This window comes from Castanea sativa, chromosome 8 (genome assembly GCF_040712315.1).
Source record: "Castanea sativa cultivar Marrone di Chiusa Pesio chromosome 8, ASM4071231v1".
In the NCBI taxonomy this organism is placed as follows: domain Eukaryota; kingdom Viridiplantae; phylum Streptophyta; class Magnoliopsida; order Fagales; family Fagaceae; genus Castanea; species Castanea sativa.
The window spans coordinates 51,865,785-51,884,554 of NC_134020.1; the positions used below are offsets into that span (position 1 = coordinate 51,865,785).

The 18,770-nt window shown below is 31.6% G+C and overlaps 1 protein-coding gene and 1 non-coding gene across 2 annotated transcripts; both read right to left on the reverse strand.

The window, feature by feature from the left end:
- Positions 1 to 509: 509 nt before the first annotated feature.
- On the reverse strand, positions 510 to 593 carry TRNAL-CAA (transfer RNA leucine (anticodon CAA)). The gene has a single exon. It is a non-coding gene; the product is annotated as a tRNA-Leu (tRNA).
- Positions 594 to 8,004: 7,411 nt separating this feature from the next.
- On the reverse strand, positions 8,005 to 17,851 carry LOC142606520 (uncharacterized). The gene is made up of 4 exons (XM_075777853.1): positions 16,710 to 17,851; positions 16,538 to 16,583; positions 8,486 to 9,723; positions 8,005 to 8,325 (listed from the first exon to the last, which is right to left on the reverse strand). The coding sequence occupies exons 1-3, from the start codon at positions 17,777 to 17,779 to the stop codon at positions 8,512 to 8,514; spliced, it is 2,328 nt and encodes a 775-aa protein (XP_075633968.1). The 5' UTR covers positions 17,780 to 17,851; the 3' UTR covers positions 8,005 to 8,325; positions 8,486 to 8,511.
- Positions 17,852 to 18,770: the final 919 nt, after the last annotated feature.

Consider the following 18,770-nt stretch of genomic DNA (forward strand, 5'->3'; position numbering starts at 1 on the left):
AACGACTCCTTGCGACGTTGGTTTAAAGCTTGAAGAGTTGAATCTCATCAATAAAATAAGGAAAACACTTTTCTTTATAAGAATTGTTCTCATGAGCTGTTACTATTACTGTTTTCCAATGGGATTTTTTTTTTTTTTTTTTTTGGATACGATTTCCAATGGGATTTTATTACTTCGAAAATGCCAATATTTTAGACATATCAAAAATTTGGTACAATATTGCATGACTTAGACTTTTTATTTATTTATTTTAATTATGACACTTGACTTAAATGTATTATAATTAAGAAGAAGTGAAAGAACAATATTTTAGGCATATCCTTTTTATTTTTCTTTTTTTAGAAACCCATTTTAGGCATATCCAAAAAAATAAAAAATAAATAAAAATTGGTAAACGCGTATCCAAAAAAGTTGGTAAATACGATACAATACTTGACTTTAGATGTATAAAAGAATATATAAATAGAAATCCCATAAACGAATAAAAAAAATAAAAGGAAAACACAAAATGTCAGAAGTGGGATTTGAACCCACGCCCTCTCTCGAAGACCAGAACTTGAGTCTGGCGCCTTAGACCACTCGGCCATCCTGACTGTGTGATCAGATTTCACAATTTAATTTATTAGCTAATAGTAATTGTGTTTAGAGGGTGAATTAGGTTGAGGTTCGGGGTTCAGAATTTATTGTGTGATCTTTTCAATCAATAAAGCATTTTTGTATTGGTATATGTCAATGGAGTGTCCAATTTGTAAAGCCATAATATTTTTTTTAAAGATATATATATATTTTTTCCATTTCATTTCAAGTATTAACTTTGGATGATGGGCACAAGAGCCCTCTAGTTGAATCTAGTATATTTATGCCTTGAAACAAGAACAATGCATAACCCCCTATCCATCAAGAATGAATGAAGAACATTTCTAACTTTTTCTTGGGGAAAAGTGGTATGAATTATGATTTTTTTTCTCGAAAAAAAAAATTTATCATCTAGCTAGGTATGCTAGAATATTTTCCTAAAAAAAAAAGGTATCCTAGAATTAAATTTTAAATTTATTCGAAGTCAGACCAATGAACATGGTCGCTTTAATTATCATTGATCAAATGAAAAAAAATATTATGTTTCTTCTAAAAAAAATGAAAAAAATTATGTTGAATATATGAAAGTATTGGATATAATATCCCAAAAGTGACATGGAACATTGACTTAATAGGAACATGTTCTATTATATTTTTTAATTTTTCCTGCATAGTTAATAGTTATCCTAAATCAAGTTAGGCATTTCCAAAAAAAGTAGGCATTTGGTTCTCAAAAAAAAAAGGTTAGCCACTTAGGCATTCAGCACGTCGGCAAATTGATATTGCATTTTCAGATTTAAACATTTTAGTCAACTTTATGAAACCCAAAAATCTTATAACTTTATTAAACCCACCTGCCAATCATGTTTTCATGGTCTTATAAGATAATCACCGCTCTAATAAAGGTAAAATTTGACTCTTTCTTGTTTATTCAAGAGAGAGAGAGAGAGCTTAAGATCCATTGCCGACAAAATAGAAGCTGGTGCATTTAAAAATTACTTATCATCAAGATGATAACAATGTATATATCTAGGGAAATTAAGAAGCTTTCAAAGACGTAAGCATGTGTTGAATATATCTTATTTGACTTCTGTTTCAATAAGATATATCTTATAATTTATAGCATCTTTTCTTTTCACATTCTACTAGTTTAATACATGGTATAAACGATTTTTTTTAGACACATTATCAGGTAATACCTAATATAATTATTTTTTAATGTTATATAATTAAATAACTTATTATGTGGGTTCCAGTTAGCTCAACTAGTAAAGTCTTTGATGGTTGTATAAAAGATCTAAAGTTCAATCTCTGCCTATACTAAAAACTGATTGGTGTCTTGGTTTAATAATAAAAACAATTATCAAAAGCGAACACCATATAGGTTGAAACTCTCTAAAAAAAAAAAAACTTATTATCAAATTAATATTTTTTTTAAATCTTATCGTTCATTTACATATATTTTGTATTCTTAACATGCATGTTAAGCTTCTTACTCATAAAATATTATTTTTTTTATGCATAATTAACTAAGTTTTGTGCATACTTTTGAAATATAAAGAAAAATTAAATTTAAACATTACGTAAATTGCACACCTAGATGATGAGATCTTTGAGGTTAAAAAAATTAGATTCATTATACCTAATTTTCAAGAAAAAACACAATACCCTCAAATTATTAAAATAATTAACACGTGCTCCCCTTGGTACCTCATGACATACAACGTCAATATGTACTAGACGTAGAATATTCCCAATAAAAAAGATTAAAATTTAAAATAAAATAAAATAAAAAAACCAGAGAATTTTTGCCGACGATAGTTAGGTATATATGGTTGAACATTGAAGGGCTATGAACGATAACTTTGTGGTCTTGTTTTTATATATGGATATATGAGCGGTGACAATGTAGAATATTGAGTGTATTTGGACAAGTCTCGAATGGGTTGGATTCAGCTTTATGTGGTTGTAGCACAAGGAATATGTCATATGATAGAGAACCCTTTGGCTATGGAGGTGGCATTGCTTTGTCATATGTGTAGATGTGTTACAAGAGTGCATATATGTGTTTACTAGTTTTTTTTGGCTATGAGAACATTGAGAACATGTAAGGTTTTTTTTTTTTTTTTTTTTTTTTTTTTTTTTTTTTTTTTAAGACCATTTGGTTACAATTTGCTTTATATAATTTTAAACTCATGTGACCTAACCAGAGTTAAGGTATTAAAATGTGTTTTACCTCATTTTTGAATTTAGAATATTAGTAAGAAAAGATATGTTTGATTTCTTATTGTGTTGACTTCAATCATCAAAAGAAGGGCAAAGGGAGAGTATTAATTATTTTGATAATTTGGGGCAAAATGAAAATCAAGTAGAACGTGTTTAGTTTTGTAGCAGACCACTAGACCTTAGAAGTCTTAATGAATTTACTCTTAAACATTTCATAGATGAAATAATTATTAATTTCTAATCAATTTTTAATTTTGCATGGGACATAAGAAAACAATATATGTGATATTTTAAAAAATCATATCCAATAGAAAATTATTAAATAGTGTAATATTAACATTGATAAAAATTACATTAGACATAACTTGAGCCCGACCTAAATATTTTCTATCATACAAAAAAGTATTCACACTTACACAGTTACATATAAGACTGTAATTAATCATATTGAATACACAGTTAAATATGAATACTCCCTATACTAATAATTAAGGAGGGAAATATTATCTGATTTAAAAGTTAATTAACACTCATTGGTCCCCGAGAATAGAAGTGATTTCTTTAGGCAAGGACTTGTGTATTAAAAAAGTTTTGACATAGACCATGGTAGAAGCAGTGGATTCTAAGATATCATTTAAATACTAACATGAGCTCAACGGTGATTAAAATATTGCTAATCATTTTTAATAATATGCATGAAATTTTGGAAAAAGAGTGAGAACGAGATAGTTTTTGTCATTTATTGCCGGTGGATTTTAAGAATAATATTAATATATATAGTTCTCGACTTATCATGATATATATTACTGGAGGCCAGTGTACATATCACAATCAGTTAGATATTATGTACCCTTCATTAATCAGTACTTGAAGACGATATGCTAATTAAGAAAAGAAACATTTTGTTTATCGATGGATTTGCTAAAGACAGCTACTAGCTAGGTTGGAGGTGTACTAATAGAGACTAACTGGTGGAGGTCTTGGATTTGTTGGTCTTGGTCAATGTGTGCTTAACAACAAAATTATGAAGAACAAGTTTAATTTAAATTTTAAGATACTTGTCCAGCAACTTATTTAAGCAATTTAAGAGCTACTTGCTTCCCTTCATCCAATCCTGAATGTGGTCCATTATTTTTAGAAAATGAGAGCATATATGCATGGGCTGAAGAATCTTTCCATTTACTTGTGCTAAACTAATATACAATAATTCAACCAATTTTCTGTAAAAATTCAACAAACCTCTGTATACGAATTCAAAAAAAAATTGAGAACATGGAATCACACTAGAAAATCATACAAATATGCAATATTAACAAATAGACTTATGGTTAATCATGTGATAGCCTGACTTGAATGGATTTGGGTTGGATAGGAATGCATGAGTGTGTTTTGAGGACATGTGATGAATCTCAAATTAGGTGTTTAGTAAGTAGAAATGAACTATATAAGTGATTATAAGGAGTCTTAAATTATAACTTGACTACTCTATTTTTCAAGTATAGTGCATGCAGAGGCCTACATTCACGTACAATACCAACAAAAATCTATTAGTTACTTATTATTAGTACAAATAGTACTCTCATACTCACACACTAGTCTATACCAAGATTCATATATAGGTATTAGGTAACACCAAAAAAAAAAAAAAAAATCGCCCATACTTAACAAAGTCAAAATCAGATTTATACTTCTAAAATTTTCGAGTCATTGAGTAGGTGGCATAACTATATAAATGATTATAAGGGGTCCACCCTCATGTGAGGTGGAAGACTCCTGTGAGGTGGAAGACTCATGTTACGGAAACATGGTGTACTTTTCCATTGTCTATTTGAACCTCTTGACTTCAAAATAAAATATTTTCTGTTAGTCTATTTTACCCTCAGATATATATATCTACACTTAGATCATAGATTATCAGTCTAGTCCAAAACCATATAACAATTAAACACTTAGGGTGTTATTTATGTTAGTTATTCAAGAAAAAAAAAAAAGTTAGTAATTGTTCGAGTATTTGATTGGTTGAGTAAAGACTTAGTATAATATTTATATATGGATATGTGTCACTATGTGGATCAATAAATAATATAGTCCCAGTGGGTTACATTTTGTCATTTAGTTAAATATATTTTTATAAAAATAATAACGATTGCATAAAAAAAAATGCTATATGAACTTAACAAAATAAAATGGAGACACCTAAGCATATTGATAATAGATAATTACAACCGACAATGAATTATAATGTAAATATTTCAAAATAAATAAATAAAAACTCGTAGAAGGAAATAGGGGCAGCTATACTTGTTAATTAGGGTGGTTATGTGACCACCTGACTTGAACTTTTTTATTTTATATATCTTAAAAAATTAAATTTTAAATTAATATTGGTTGTTGATCACCCTAAAAAAAATCTTGACCACCCTAAGTAAAAACTTGAACATCATAAATAAAAATTTTAGCCCTTTAAGAATAAAATTTGCATATTTTAAAATTGCTATTTTTTTCTAAAATAAAAAATTTCTATTTCTCCAAAATTGCAATTTTCTAAAATAAATTGCTATTTCTCCAAAATTTTGATCCATTGAAGATTGAAACAAAAAATTGTGAGAAATGCTATATTCACAACATTTTCACAAATAAATTATAAGTTGTAGATTACTAATGAGTAAAAAGGTAATTTCAAAAATATGTTCAAATTTGTTCCAGTAATAATTTACCATTTAGAATTTGTTGTAATAATATTATGGGCATAGTACTTCTCAAAAATTGCCCAAACAAATACAAATTAGCCCAAATCAAATGTTTAATTTTGATTTTTTAAATTGTGATTTCAAAATGCATATTTTAAAATTGTTTTTTTTCCCTAAAAAATGCACCTTTTCAAATAAATTAGTCTGTTAGTGTTTGCTAGATGAATTTATGTGACATTTCGTATGCACAAATATGCACTAAAGTAATACCTGAATACTTTATTAAACATGATTAATATAATGGCTGAATGCTTATTTTGAATATATTAAATGATGAACTTATAGTTTGTCATTTATTCTTTTGCTAGTACTATGAATAATTTTCTTATGAGAAAATTACTTCTATGACAAGATTCACCTTCTAAGCAAATTTGTATTGACTTGAATCATTTTCTTTTAAATCCTAGGCTATGAGCAAATTAATTTCTCATCTTACAAAGAGGTTCTTGACAACCTCTTGGCCACGATTTCCCTAAAAAAGAAATTAGTAGAGCATTGAGTCAATTAATCCTAATTAGTTTAAGGAATACAAAAATTGGTTGGAACAAATCATAAAAAATGATTATGCATTTTGTTTATATTATTACATATCTAAGCAAGATGTTAGAAATTAAATGGGAGATCAATAGTTTAATAATTGTTTCGTTGTGTTCATTAAAAAAGATGTAGCTAATAATATTGATAATAAAAATATCAGACAATGATTTCAATATATAAGAAGTCATAGAAAGAAAATTTAAACTTTATATATTTTGTGGGTTTTTTTGTGATGTCAGTATATAAAAATTATATTTTTGTTTTGTTTAATTCAGGTTTTTTAATGACTATGCTGTAAAAAATTTTAGAGCCTACATTGGAAGGAAATTATAAAACTTAATGTATTTAAGTTTTATTTTTTTTTTTTGTATAAACAATTTGATAAATTCAAGTTTACTTTTTATTAAATTTTTTTTTAATCTATGTTTCTTAACAATCTCCTAAAAAAAATTTGAGAGCCATCCTAGCGTATATATTTTTTTAAAGAAAAAGTAGCTTTTTATTGTTCTCCTCTCTTTTTTATGTTTTCAAATTCAAGTTATAGAATCATCTCTCTCTCTCTCTCTCTCTCTCTCTCTCTCTCTCTCTCTCTCTCTCTCCTCTCTGATTTGAGCAATTCAACACAAATCGTTGATATCGTTTAGAAGAACTTCGAAATGTCTCTTTTGATCAACCTCGCCTCCAACACAGTCATTATCAGCACAAATTAATCACAGCATGGGAGGGATCAAAGTAGATTTGTTGCTTATACCAAGCATGTGAGGAGGAAGAGTACTGCTACTGCCTACACATTTTTTAATTGATACTCTTAGGCCTTAGCTTGATCAGGACTTGAGTACAAACTTGGTGTGTTGTTTATGTTATATTTATGTGTTTTGGGTGTGGATTTTTATGAGATTTTTTCTTCTATTTGTTCTAGGCTTCAAGCTCATGACCCGCCTAAGGTTCAGCCGTGGGGGTGTGGACAATTTTGTCCGATTGGTTAGCTATCATGTTATCGATAAAATTCTTTGTGATAAGGTTTCTGAAATCAAATCAATCTACTCTGAAATGAATGGATAGATAATTTGCTCACGTTGTTAGTGAGTTAAATAGATGCTATATGGTAACGAATAATATCACATCTACAGTAAATTCTACGACTTATGTGGCAAATTTTTACTGGTTATAATTAAGTCTACTATTGAAATTATTTTTTCTCCACAAATAACAATTTATAACTTAGGATTTATTGTAAAATTTTTGTGAAAATATTGTAAACGTAACATTTTTCAAATTATAATAATTAAAATTTATTAAATAATGACAATGTGCCAAAATCCGATTCACTTAATTCAAAATAAATAGATATGATTTTATAAATCTAAGGCATAGTTATACTAAAAACCCTAGAGAATCTTAGTACATAATTTGTAGTAAAAATTTAAAATTAAAATTTTTATAAACTTTGATATGGTGAGTAATTATTGGTAAGTGAAAAATGATATTAGCAGTGGATCCAGATGGGAACCAGTAAAAATTGGTTACAACAACAGTTTGTAAACATGTTGTAAGATAATTTATGATTGTAGCATTACTTATATTATTTTTTTAATGAGTAATGCTAGATATACAAAAAAATTTACAAACTGCTGATGTGGTAAATGGTTATTAGTAAATGAAAAAGTGATTTTAGTTATGACCCTAGATAAACATCAGTAAAAAGTTGGTCATAACAAAATTTTGTAAAAATATTGTAAAATAATTTGTAAATGTAGCATTATTTTTTTTTTTAAAGTAGTCATCCCCCCTTCCCTCAAGATTATGCTCGTGTTTCCCAAATCCATACAACTTATTGATCTTGATTGAGAACATGGCAATTGCCCATTACCTAAAAATAGTATAAATATGAGAGAGAGAGAGTCAACCGCAAATGGAATGGAAGAACATGATCCAATTATAGAAAAAGATTTACAAGAGACATTGTTATTCATACGTGCATGGAACTCATGCCGAATTAAAGAAATAATAAATTTACATATTATCAACTCATTAAAATTAAATCATATATATATTTTGCTCAAGAACATGCCAAAGCATCAATGTCCATCAAATTCAGCCTTTGTTTTATTCCCTCTTGTCTCAACTGGGTTGCCTTGATTGACACCAAACCAAAGTACATAATAATAAACCAAACCCGACGACAGTATTTGATTACTTCAACAGAAATTATTCTTTTTTTTTAACAATTTATAATCTGCAAAACAAAATGGAACAAATTATTATTATAAATTAATGATGCGAGAAAGTAAAAGTAAAATTAAAAGAAAGAAAAAAGAGTTAAGGTAAAAAGTTAGAAATGAAAATAAAAGAGGGCTTCCATCTAATATACTTACGTAAACCTCTAATATACTTACGTAAACCTCTAGCTAGTATACTTGAACTAGTAACCAGTGGGAGGTGGTGGAGATTTGTAGTAGTAGGAATGTGGTGGTGGTGGGGATGGTGGTGGAGGTGACTTGTAAACATAAGGAGGAGGAGGTGATGGGGAAGGTGGTGGAGGTGACTTATAAACGTAAGGAGGAGGAGGTAAAGGGGATGGAGGAGGTGGTGATGGAGATGGGGGTGGTGGAGATTTGTAGACATAAGGAGGGGGAGGTGAGGGTGATGGTGGGGGTGGTGACTTATAGACATAAGGAGGTGGGGGTGAGGGCGATGGTGGTGGTGGTGACTTGTAAACGTATGGAGGAGGAGGAGATGGAGATGGTGGTGGTGGTGATTTATAAATGTAAGGAGGAGGTGGTGAGGGTGATGGGGGAGGTGGGGACTTGTATACATAAGGAGGAGGAGGGGATGGTGAGGGAGGTGGAGGTGACTTGTAAATATAAGGAGGAGGAGGTGATGGTGATGGAGGAGGTGGGGACTTGTATATGTAAGGAGGTGGGGGTGATGGAGATGGGGGAGGTGGTGACTTGTAGACGTAGGGAGGAGGTGGTGAGGGTGATGGTGGTGGTGGTGACTTGTAGACGTAAGGAGGTGGGGATGAAGGAGATGGGGGAGGTGGTGACTTGTAGACATAGGGAGGAGGAGGTGAGGGTGATGGTGGTGGTGGTGACTTGTAAACGTATGGAGGAGGAGGAGATGGAGATGGTGGTGGTGGTGATTTATAAACATAGGGAGGAGGTGGTGAGGGTGATGGAGGAGGTGGGGACTTGTATATGTAAGGAGGAGGAGGTGAAGGTGATGGAGGTGGAGGTGACTTGTAGATATAAGGAGGAGGAGGGGATGGTGAGGGTGGTGGAGGAGATTTATAGATGTAAGGAGGAGGAGGTGATGGTGATGGAGGAGGTGGGGACTTGTAGACGTAAGGAGGGGGAGGTGATGGAGATGGGGGAGGTGGAGACTTGTAAATATAAGGTGGAGGAGGTGATGGTGAAGGCGGTGGTGGTGATTTATAGTAGTAAGGAGGTGGTGGAGGAGATGTATAAACATAGGGCGGTGGAGGTGGAGGTGGAGAAGCATAAATGTAAGGCTTGTGATCGTCGGCAGCTACATTGGTAGCTAATAAGATTAGTGCCAATGCATAGACTAGGTGAGGCCAAAGATTGGCCATTTTTTGAGCAACACTAGAGAAGTCACAACGCTTTGGTGACTTCTATGGCTTAGAAAAGATTTAAGACTAGTTTGTGAGTGAACACTGAGGCAAGGCTCACACTTTATATTGCCATCCCTTCAATGAGTAATTCATTTGTTTAATAATATATGATGCTTCCAGTCTAACTAATCATGAATTAACCCATTAATATAATTTTGAAAGTTTCGTACCTTTTTTGTAATTGAAAATAGAGGCCAATGGATCCCACTATCCCAGTAGCTTCTAAATCTATCTGTACCTGTGCTCTGAAATAGTCCAGACGAACAATAAGGGAAAAAAAAAAAAAACGACTATATTACTATTTGATCTGGTTTTAGAAGAAACTTTCTACTGTTGTTAAAGTCTTCGGTTGGTCTTTTAATGAAAATTACACTGAAGATTGGGACCATTTAGACTAATTAAATATTGGCATTGATCTTGGACTTTTGAACATTCTCTTATTTGTGTTGCAGAAAGGGTCATATATGATCGTTTCAGACCAAGCGCAAGCAAAAACTCAGTGGCAAACTATCCTAGCAATATTAATTGCCTGGTCCATGCATGTTATTATAATTAGCACCAATATAACGCGTCGACCATATGTAAATGATGTCTACTATACGTTATTGATCAATTTCTGGACAGCTTCTTCTTCTTAATTAATTCATTTTTTTATAATAAAATTTTCATTATTTTTTTAAAAACTAATTAATGGTTTGTATCATTGTAAATGTATGTTGGCCAATTCTTATGGGTGCTCATTTGAGCCGATTACTAACATCATTTTTTTCACTTACCAATAATAACTCACCACATCAACAATTTGTAAAAAAAATTGTAAAATATTTTTTATCTCTAGCATTTTCCATAAGTTTTTGGTCAAAGATAATTAAGCTATGAAATTAATGGAATGAAAATAGATGTATATTTGATGAGAAATTTAAACCCTGGTTTATAGAATTAACAAGTTTTAAAGTCAAGTTGTAAATTAGATCTATTATAAATCTTTCTTGATTAAATAAACAAATATCAATATTATTCATAGTGGAGATAGTAAATAAGATAAGATATGAGGATTCAATAAAACTAAGGAAACAAACTAGTATCACAATAAAAAACTTAGGAGAAAACCCTCCCAAAAAACAATCCACTATAATAAATTAAAAGAAGTTTAAAATCCATTACAAAACCTTTTTCCCTAAACTCTACAATCTCAGTAGATGAACTTATAGTAGAATTAAACTTTCTACCACTTCAAGACCTCTGAACTCTCTAATATATGAACGCTCCACCCACAATCACAATTGAAACCTCCAATTGACTTCAAGAACCTCTTGAAGGTTTTCTTCACATGTATATGATGGCTGCTATAACTTCAGCTTCTTCACCAATGTATATATTTTCAGATTTTCTTTGAAACTTTTAGGTATAGTGAAATAGAGAAATTGGTTACAAAACCCTAGTCACATAAATAGAGTGCTTCTCTCTCTCTAAAAAAGTCTTTTAATAGATGACTTCTAATGTCCTTTAAATATCAATTCAAACAGATCTCAATTCGGGTTTCAAAAAATAAGTTATGGGTTTTCTCGTGTTGTTGATTTTTGCAGATCTGCAAAGCTCGATGTATTGAGGTAGTATCGAGCTTGTATTGAGGAGACAGTAGGTTTTGAGGAGGTATCGAGCTTCTATCAAGATACATGCTGAAAATGTGCTGAAAATGTGCTGAAAAATCACTTTTCTTGAGCAAATTTTGCATCTTCAATTACAATTTTAAGATATATCAAAACTCAATAAAAGACATATAATTTGGCATAGTTTGATAATATCAAAACACATAACCCTAACAATGTTAAAAACTATTATTACTTAGATTTGATGTATATTAAAAAATATTATTACTTAGATTTGAATTCTAAGTTTAAAACGAAAATGCTATCAGTGATAGTAAAGCTAATTTCATATATTCACTTAAATGAATGTTTAATCAAAATTTAAAATAAATTATTATACATTTTACAAAAATATTTCAACATTACGTAAATTAGACACTGAAATCTTTGAGATTAATTAAAATAATTAGATTCGTTATACTTGATCTTCGAGAAAATACACAACACCCTCAAATTATCTAAATAAATAAATAACACTATAATCCCTTTGGCCCCTCATGATATACGACGTCAAAATTCGTCAATATGCTATGAGGATCGTAGTAGGCCATTTAGGTTGTGGATTTGCCGACCATAGTTAGGTATATATGGTTGAAAACTGAAGGGCTATGAAGTATGTATGAATGATAACTTTGTGGTTTTGTTTTTATATATGGATATATGAGCGGTGATAGTGTGGAATAGTGAGTGTATTTGGATTTTGAATAGGTCTCGAATGGGTTGGATTCAGCTTTATGTGGTTGTTAGCACAAGGAATATGATCATATATATGACAGAGAACCCTTTGGCTATGGAGGTAGCATTGCTTTGTCATTTGTGTAGATGTGTGATCACTAGAGTGCATATATGTTTACTAGTCCCTTTGGCTATGAGAACATTGAGAAGATGTGAGTTTTTTTTTTTTTTTGGGACCATTTGGTTACAATTTACTTTATAAATTTTAAACTCATGTAGTCATGTGACCTACCTGAGTTAAGGTATTAAAATGTGTTTTTACCTCTCTCTTTTTTTTTTTTTTTAATTTGGAATATCACTAAGAAAAGATATATTTCTTTTCTTGTGTTGACTTCAATCATCAAAAGAAGGGCAAAGGGGGAGTATTAATTATTTTGATAATTTGGGGCACAATGAAAATCAAGTAGAACTCGTTTAGTTTTGTAGTAGACTTTAGAAGTCTAAATGTAATTTATACTTAAACATTTTATAGATGAAATAATTATTAATTTCTAATCATTTTTCAATTTTGCATGGGACATAAGAAAACAATATACCTAATATATTAAAAAATCATATCCAATAGAAAATAATTGTATTAATATTAGCATTGACAAAAGTTACATTAATTAGATAAATCTTGAGCCCATCTTGAATATTTTCTATCAAACAAAAAAAGTATTCACACTTAAAGGTACATGTACAATTACCACCGCATACTTTTAGTCAATGATTATTCCACAAGTATAAGTGCTTGTGGAGTGTGGAGGGACAAGGGCCGAGGTTCAAGTCTTCAGGAGAGAGTTTCACACACATATACATTTAGATTAGACCAAAGTAAAATTTTTATCTTGTAAAAAAAAAATACATATAACAATTGTAATTAATCATATTAAATACACAGTTTTACTCTCTCTCTCTCTCTCTCTCTCTCTCTCTCTCTCTCTCTCTCTCTCTCTCTCTCTCTCTCTCTCTCTCTCTCTCTCATATCAGTTGTGCATAACAAAAGTTTTGACATAGACCTTGTAGAAGCAGTGGATTTTAAGATATCATTCAAATACTAACAAGAGCTTAACGGTGATTAAAATATTGCTAATCATTTATAATAATATGCATGAAATTTTGGAAAACGATAGTGAGACCGAGATTTTTTGTTTCATTTCTTGCCGGTGGATAACTTAAAGATTAATGTTAATGTATATGGTTCTCAACTTGTCATGATATATTATTGGAGGCCAGTGTTCACATCACAATCAGTTAGATATATGTACCCTTCATTAATCAGTACTTGAAGTTGAAGACGAAAGGCTAGTTGAGAAAGAAAAAAAAAAAAACATTTTGATTATTGATGAATTTGATAAAGACAACTACATATGGTGTCTAACTGGCGAAGGTTTTGGAGTACTTGTTGGTCTTGGTCAAATTATGAAAAACAAGCTGGTAGGTCAAGTTTAATTTAAATTTTATGGTACTTGTCCCACAACGTATTTAAGCAATTTAAGAGCTACTTGCTTCCTTTATCCAATTCTGAATGTACGTGGTCCATTATTTTAAAAAAATAAGAGCATATGAGGGCAGGAGGATCTTTCTATTTACTTGTGCTAAACTAATATCCAATAATTCAGCTAATTTTCTGTAAAAATTCAACTAAACTTTGTAAACGAATTCAAAATTGTTTTGAGAACATGGAATCACACGAGAAAATCATAAAAATATGCATCATTAACAAATAGACATATGTGAATCATGAGATAGCTTGACTTGAATGGATTTGGGTTGGATAGGAATGCATGAGTGTGTTTTAAGGGCATGCGATGAGTCTCAAATTAGGTGTTTAGCAAGTAGAAATGAACTATATAAATAATTATAAGGAGCCTTAATTAAATTTTAACTTGACTACTCTATTTTTTAAGTATAGCGCATGCAAATTAAGGCCTACATTCACGTACAATACTAACAAAAATCTATTATTAATTACTTATTAGTATTACAAGTTACCACTAGTGCTCTCATACTAACACAATAGTCTATGCCTACATTCATATATAGGTATTAGGTAACACCAACAAAAATCAACCATACTTAACAGAGTCAAAATCAGATTTACACTTTGAACCCTTCAGACATTATCCAAAGCTTGATCCTAAGCTACTTTTGGACTGCATTCCCATTCCCTACATAAATTATATTGTTTGGGCTCAATTTGGAGAATAAAGCATCATTGTTCTTAGTGGGCTTGAACTATCACATTTTGAGTACTTACAACTATAATGTAACAATTTCAAAATAAAATAACTCGTAGAAGGAAATTATAAAACTTCATGGAATTGAGTTTTTTTTTTTTTTTTTTTTTTTGTCGATAATTTTCAAGTTCACTTTTTATTAAATTTTGTTTAATTTAAGTTTTTTAATAACCTCCTAAAAAAACTTCTAGAGTCATCACTGATACCTAGCATTTTTTTTAAGACAAAGTAGCTTTCTTTCTTTCTTTCTTTCTTTTAATTTCAAGTTATAGAATCATCTCTCTCTCTCTCTCTCATTGATTTGAGCAACTCAACACAAATCTTTGATGTTGTTTAGAAGAACTCTAAAATGTCTCTTTTGATTGACCTCAATTCCAGCACAGTCGTTATCAACACAAATTAATCACAACATATGGGTTCAAAGTAGATTTGTTGCTTAACACACCAAGCATGTGAGGAGGAAGACTGCCAACACATTTTTCACACACGTTTTTTTATTGATACTCTTAGAGTCCATTTGGATACAGCTGAAAACCGAAATACAAATTTTGTGTGTTGCTTGAAGAAAGAGCGGAATTAAGACAAATACAAATCAAATTAAAGATATTAAGCATAACAAACTTTTTTTTTCTTTGTTCCTAAAGATATTTGTATTTATTTTGACTGAGTAATTATAATCTCTTTTTTTCTTTGAATTAACCCAATAAAAAATCCTTCAATTCTCAAACCAAAAGAGAATAGAAAAAAAAAAACCATTATTTCTTACAATATCTTAATTGAATTGTATGTAAAGATCAATAAATGACATTTAATTCTCTATTCAAATGTCATTCCACAAGTATAAGTGTTTGTGGGGTGTGGAGGGCAAGGGCCAAGGTTCAAGTCTCCAAAAGGGAGCTACACACATATATACTTAGATTATGCTAAAGTAGAAATTATATCTTGTATAAAAAAATAAAAAATAAAAAAATTTACATGATACATTGAGACAATCATTTTGAATATTGAATGATTCCTAAAAGTGGATTCATTCCCTTTTTCCCTATTTGTATTTGCAGTTATTTTATTAATTTATTTGGTAATAATAATAAAGATAATAAAATAACAAATAGAATAGAAATTAATTAATTTTAATAGCCTGAATCATGTATCAATAGTCAATAATCATTAATGTTAGATTTATGTATTTTGGGTGTGAATTTTTCTGAGATTTTTCCTTCTCTTTGTTCAAGCTCATTAGCCGCCGAAGGCTCAGCCGTCCACCCAAATGTGGGGTGTGGACAGTTTTGTCCGATTGGTTAGTTGTCATGCTATCAATAAAATTCTTAGGGATAAGGTTTTTGAAATCGAATCAATCTAATTTGAAATCAATGGATATATTGGATTTGCTCACGTTATTAGTGAGTTAAATAGATGCTATATGGTAATGAATAATGTTACATCCATAATAAATCCTACAAATTGTTACGGATTATAATTTAAGCAAACTAGTCATTTAGGATTTGTTGTAATATTTTTGTAAAAATATCATAAACATAGCATTTTTCAAATTAAAATAGCTAAAATTTGTTAAATGTTGACAATGAGTCAAAATCCGATCCACTTAATGCAATATGAATGGATATGATTTTATAAGCTCTCTGTGTAGTTCTACTAAAAACTCTAGAGAATCTTAGTACATATTTTTTTTTTATTAAAGTTTGTAACCTAAAATATTTATAAACTGCTGACATGGTCAGTAGTTATTGGTAAATGAAAAAATTATGTTAGTGGTGAACCAAGATGAGAATCAGTAAAAATTTTCTATTACAATAATTTGTCAAAATATTGTAAAATAATTTGTGATTGTAGTATTACTTATAACATTTTTTAAGTCAAGAATAACCATCCCTCATTCCCTGGGACTATGCTCATGTTTCCCAAGTTCATACATCTTATTGATCTTGATTACGATTATAGCAATTGTCCATTGCCTAAAATAGTAAAAATATGAAAGAGAGAGAGAGAGAGAGAGTCAACCACAAATGGAATGGAAGAACATGATCCAATTATAGAAAAAGAATTACAAGAGACATTATTATTCATACGTGCATGGAACTCGTGTCCAATTAAAGAAATCACAAACTTATATATTATTAGCTCATTACAATAAAATTATATATTTTTGCATAAGAACGTGCTAAAGCGTCAATGTCCTTCGAATTCAACCTTTGTTTTATTCCCACTTGTCTCAACTAGGTCGCCTTGATTGACACTGGACCAAAGTACATAATAATAAACCAAACCTAATGACAGTATCTGATTACTTCAACAGCAATTATTCTCTTTTAACAAATTATAATCTGCAAAACAAAACATTACAAATCATGATTACTTTAACTAGTAACCAGTGGGAGGTGGTGGAGATTTGTAATAGTAGGGATGTGGTGGTGGTGGGGATGGTGGTGGAGGTGACTTGTAAACGTAAGGAGGAGGAGGTGATGGGGAAGGTGGTGGAGGTGACTTATAAACGTAAGGAGGAGGAGGTGAAGGAGATGGAGGAGGTGGTGACTTGTAAACGTATGGAGGAGGTGGTGATGGAGATGGGGGTGGGGGAGATTTGTAGACGTAAGGAGGGGGAGGTGAGGGTGATGGTGGGGGTGGTGACTTGTAAACGTAAGGAGGTGGGGGAGAAGGAGATGGAGGAGGTGGGGACTTGTAGACATAAGGAGGTGGGGGTGATGGAGATGGGGGTGGTGGGGACTTGTAGACATAGGGAGGAGGTGGTGAAGGTGACGGGGGTGGTGGTGACTTATAGACATAAGGAGGTGGGGGTGAAGGAGATGGGGGAGGTGGTGACTTGTAGATATAAGGAGGAGGAGGTGAGGGTGATGGTGGTGGTGGAGACTTGTAAACGTATGGAGGAGGAGGAGATGGAGATGGTGGTGGTGGTGATTTATAAACGTATGGAGGAGGTGGGGATGGTGATGGGGGAGGTGGTGACTTGTATACGTATGGAGGAGGAGGGGATGGTGATGGGGGAGGTGGGGATTTATAAACGTAGGGAGGAGGTGGTGAGGGTGATGGAGGTGGAGGTGACTTGTAGACATATGGAGGGGGAGGTGATGGAGATGGGGGTGGTGGGGACTTGTAGACGTAAGGAGGAGGTGGAGATGGAGAAGGAGGGGGTGGGGACTTATAATGGTAAGGTGGAGGAGGTGATGGTGAAGGTGGTGGTGGTGATTTGTAGTAGTAAGGAGGTGGTGATTCGTGGTGTGGAGGTGGTGGTGGTGATTTGTAGTGGTAGGGAGGTGGTGATTTGTGGTGTAGAGGTGGTGGTGGCGATTTGTAAACGTAAGGTGGTGGAGGTGGAGAAGCGTAAATGTAAGGCTTGTGATCATCGGCAGCTACATTGGTAGCTAATAAGATTAGTGCCAATGCATAGACGAGGTGAGGCCAAAGATTGGCCATTTTTTGAGCAACACTAGAGAAGTCCCAACGCGTCGGTGACTTCTATGGCTTAGAATAGATTTAGACTAGTTTGTGAGTGAACACTGAGGCAAGCCTGACACTTTATATAGCCATCCCTTCAATGAGTAAATCATTTTTTTAATAATATATGATGCTTTCTAGCCTAACTGATTATGAATTAGTCCATTAATATAATATAATTTTGAAAGTTCTGTACCTTTTTTTGTAATTAAAAATAGAGGCCAGTGGGACCCCAGTAAACTCTAAATACATTTTGTACTCTCTGAAATAGTCCAGATGAACAATAAGATTAAAAAAAATATACCGGTAGATTACTATGTGATCTAGTTTTGGAAGAAACTTTCTACTGTTGTTAAAGTCTTTGGTTGGTATTTTAATGAAAACTACACTGAAGATTGGGACCATTTAAACTAATTAAATAGTAGCATCAATCTTGGACTTTTGAACATTCTCGTATTTGCATGTGTTGCAGAAAGAGTCATATATGATTGTTTCAGACCAAGCAAAAATTTCATTTGCAAACTATATATCCTAGTAATATTAATTGCCCGGTCCATGTTATTATAATTAGTACGCGTAGCCCATATGTAAATGATGTCGGCTATGCATTATTGATCAATTTCTTGACAGCTTCTTTTAATTAATTCTTTTTTTTTAATGTGGTAAAGTAGGTTTCAATCCACGTGTATATTATTCCACAACAAGAGATTTTAAGTTTTTGAAACTAATTAATGGTTTGTATCATTGTAAATGTGTGTAGGCCAATTTCTTTTTTCTTTTTTATTTTTTCTTTTGAATGGAATTATTGGCCAATTTCTTGACACATTTAGTTTTTGAAAATAATTAATTTTTTGTATCATTGTAAATGTGTGTTGGCCAATTTTTTTTTTCTTTTTTTGAATGGATCTATTGGAAAATTTCTTGACAACGTTAGTTTTTGAAATAGTTAATGGTTTCAATCATTGTCATT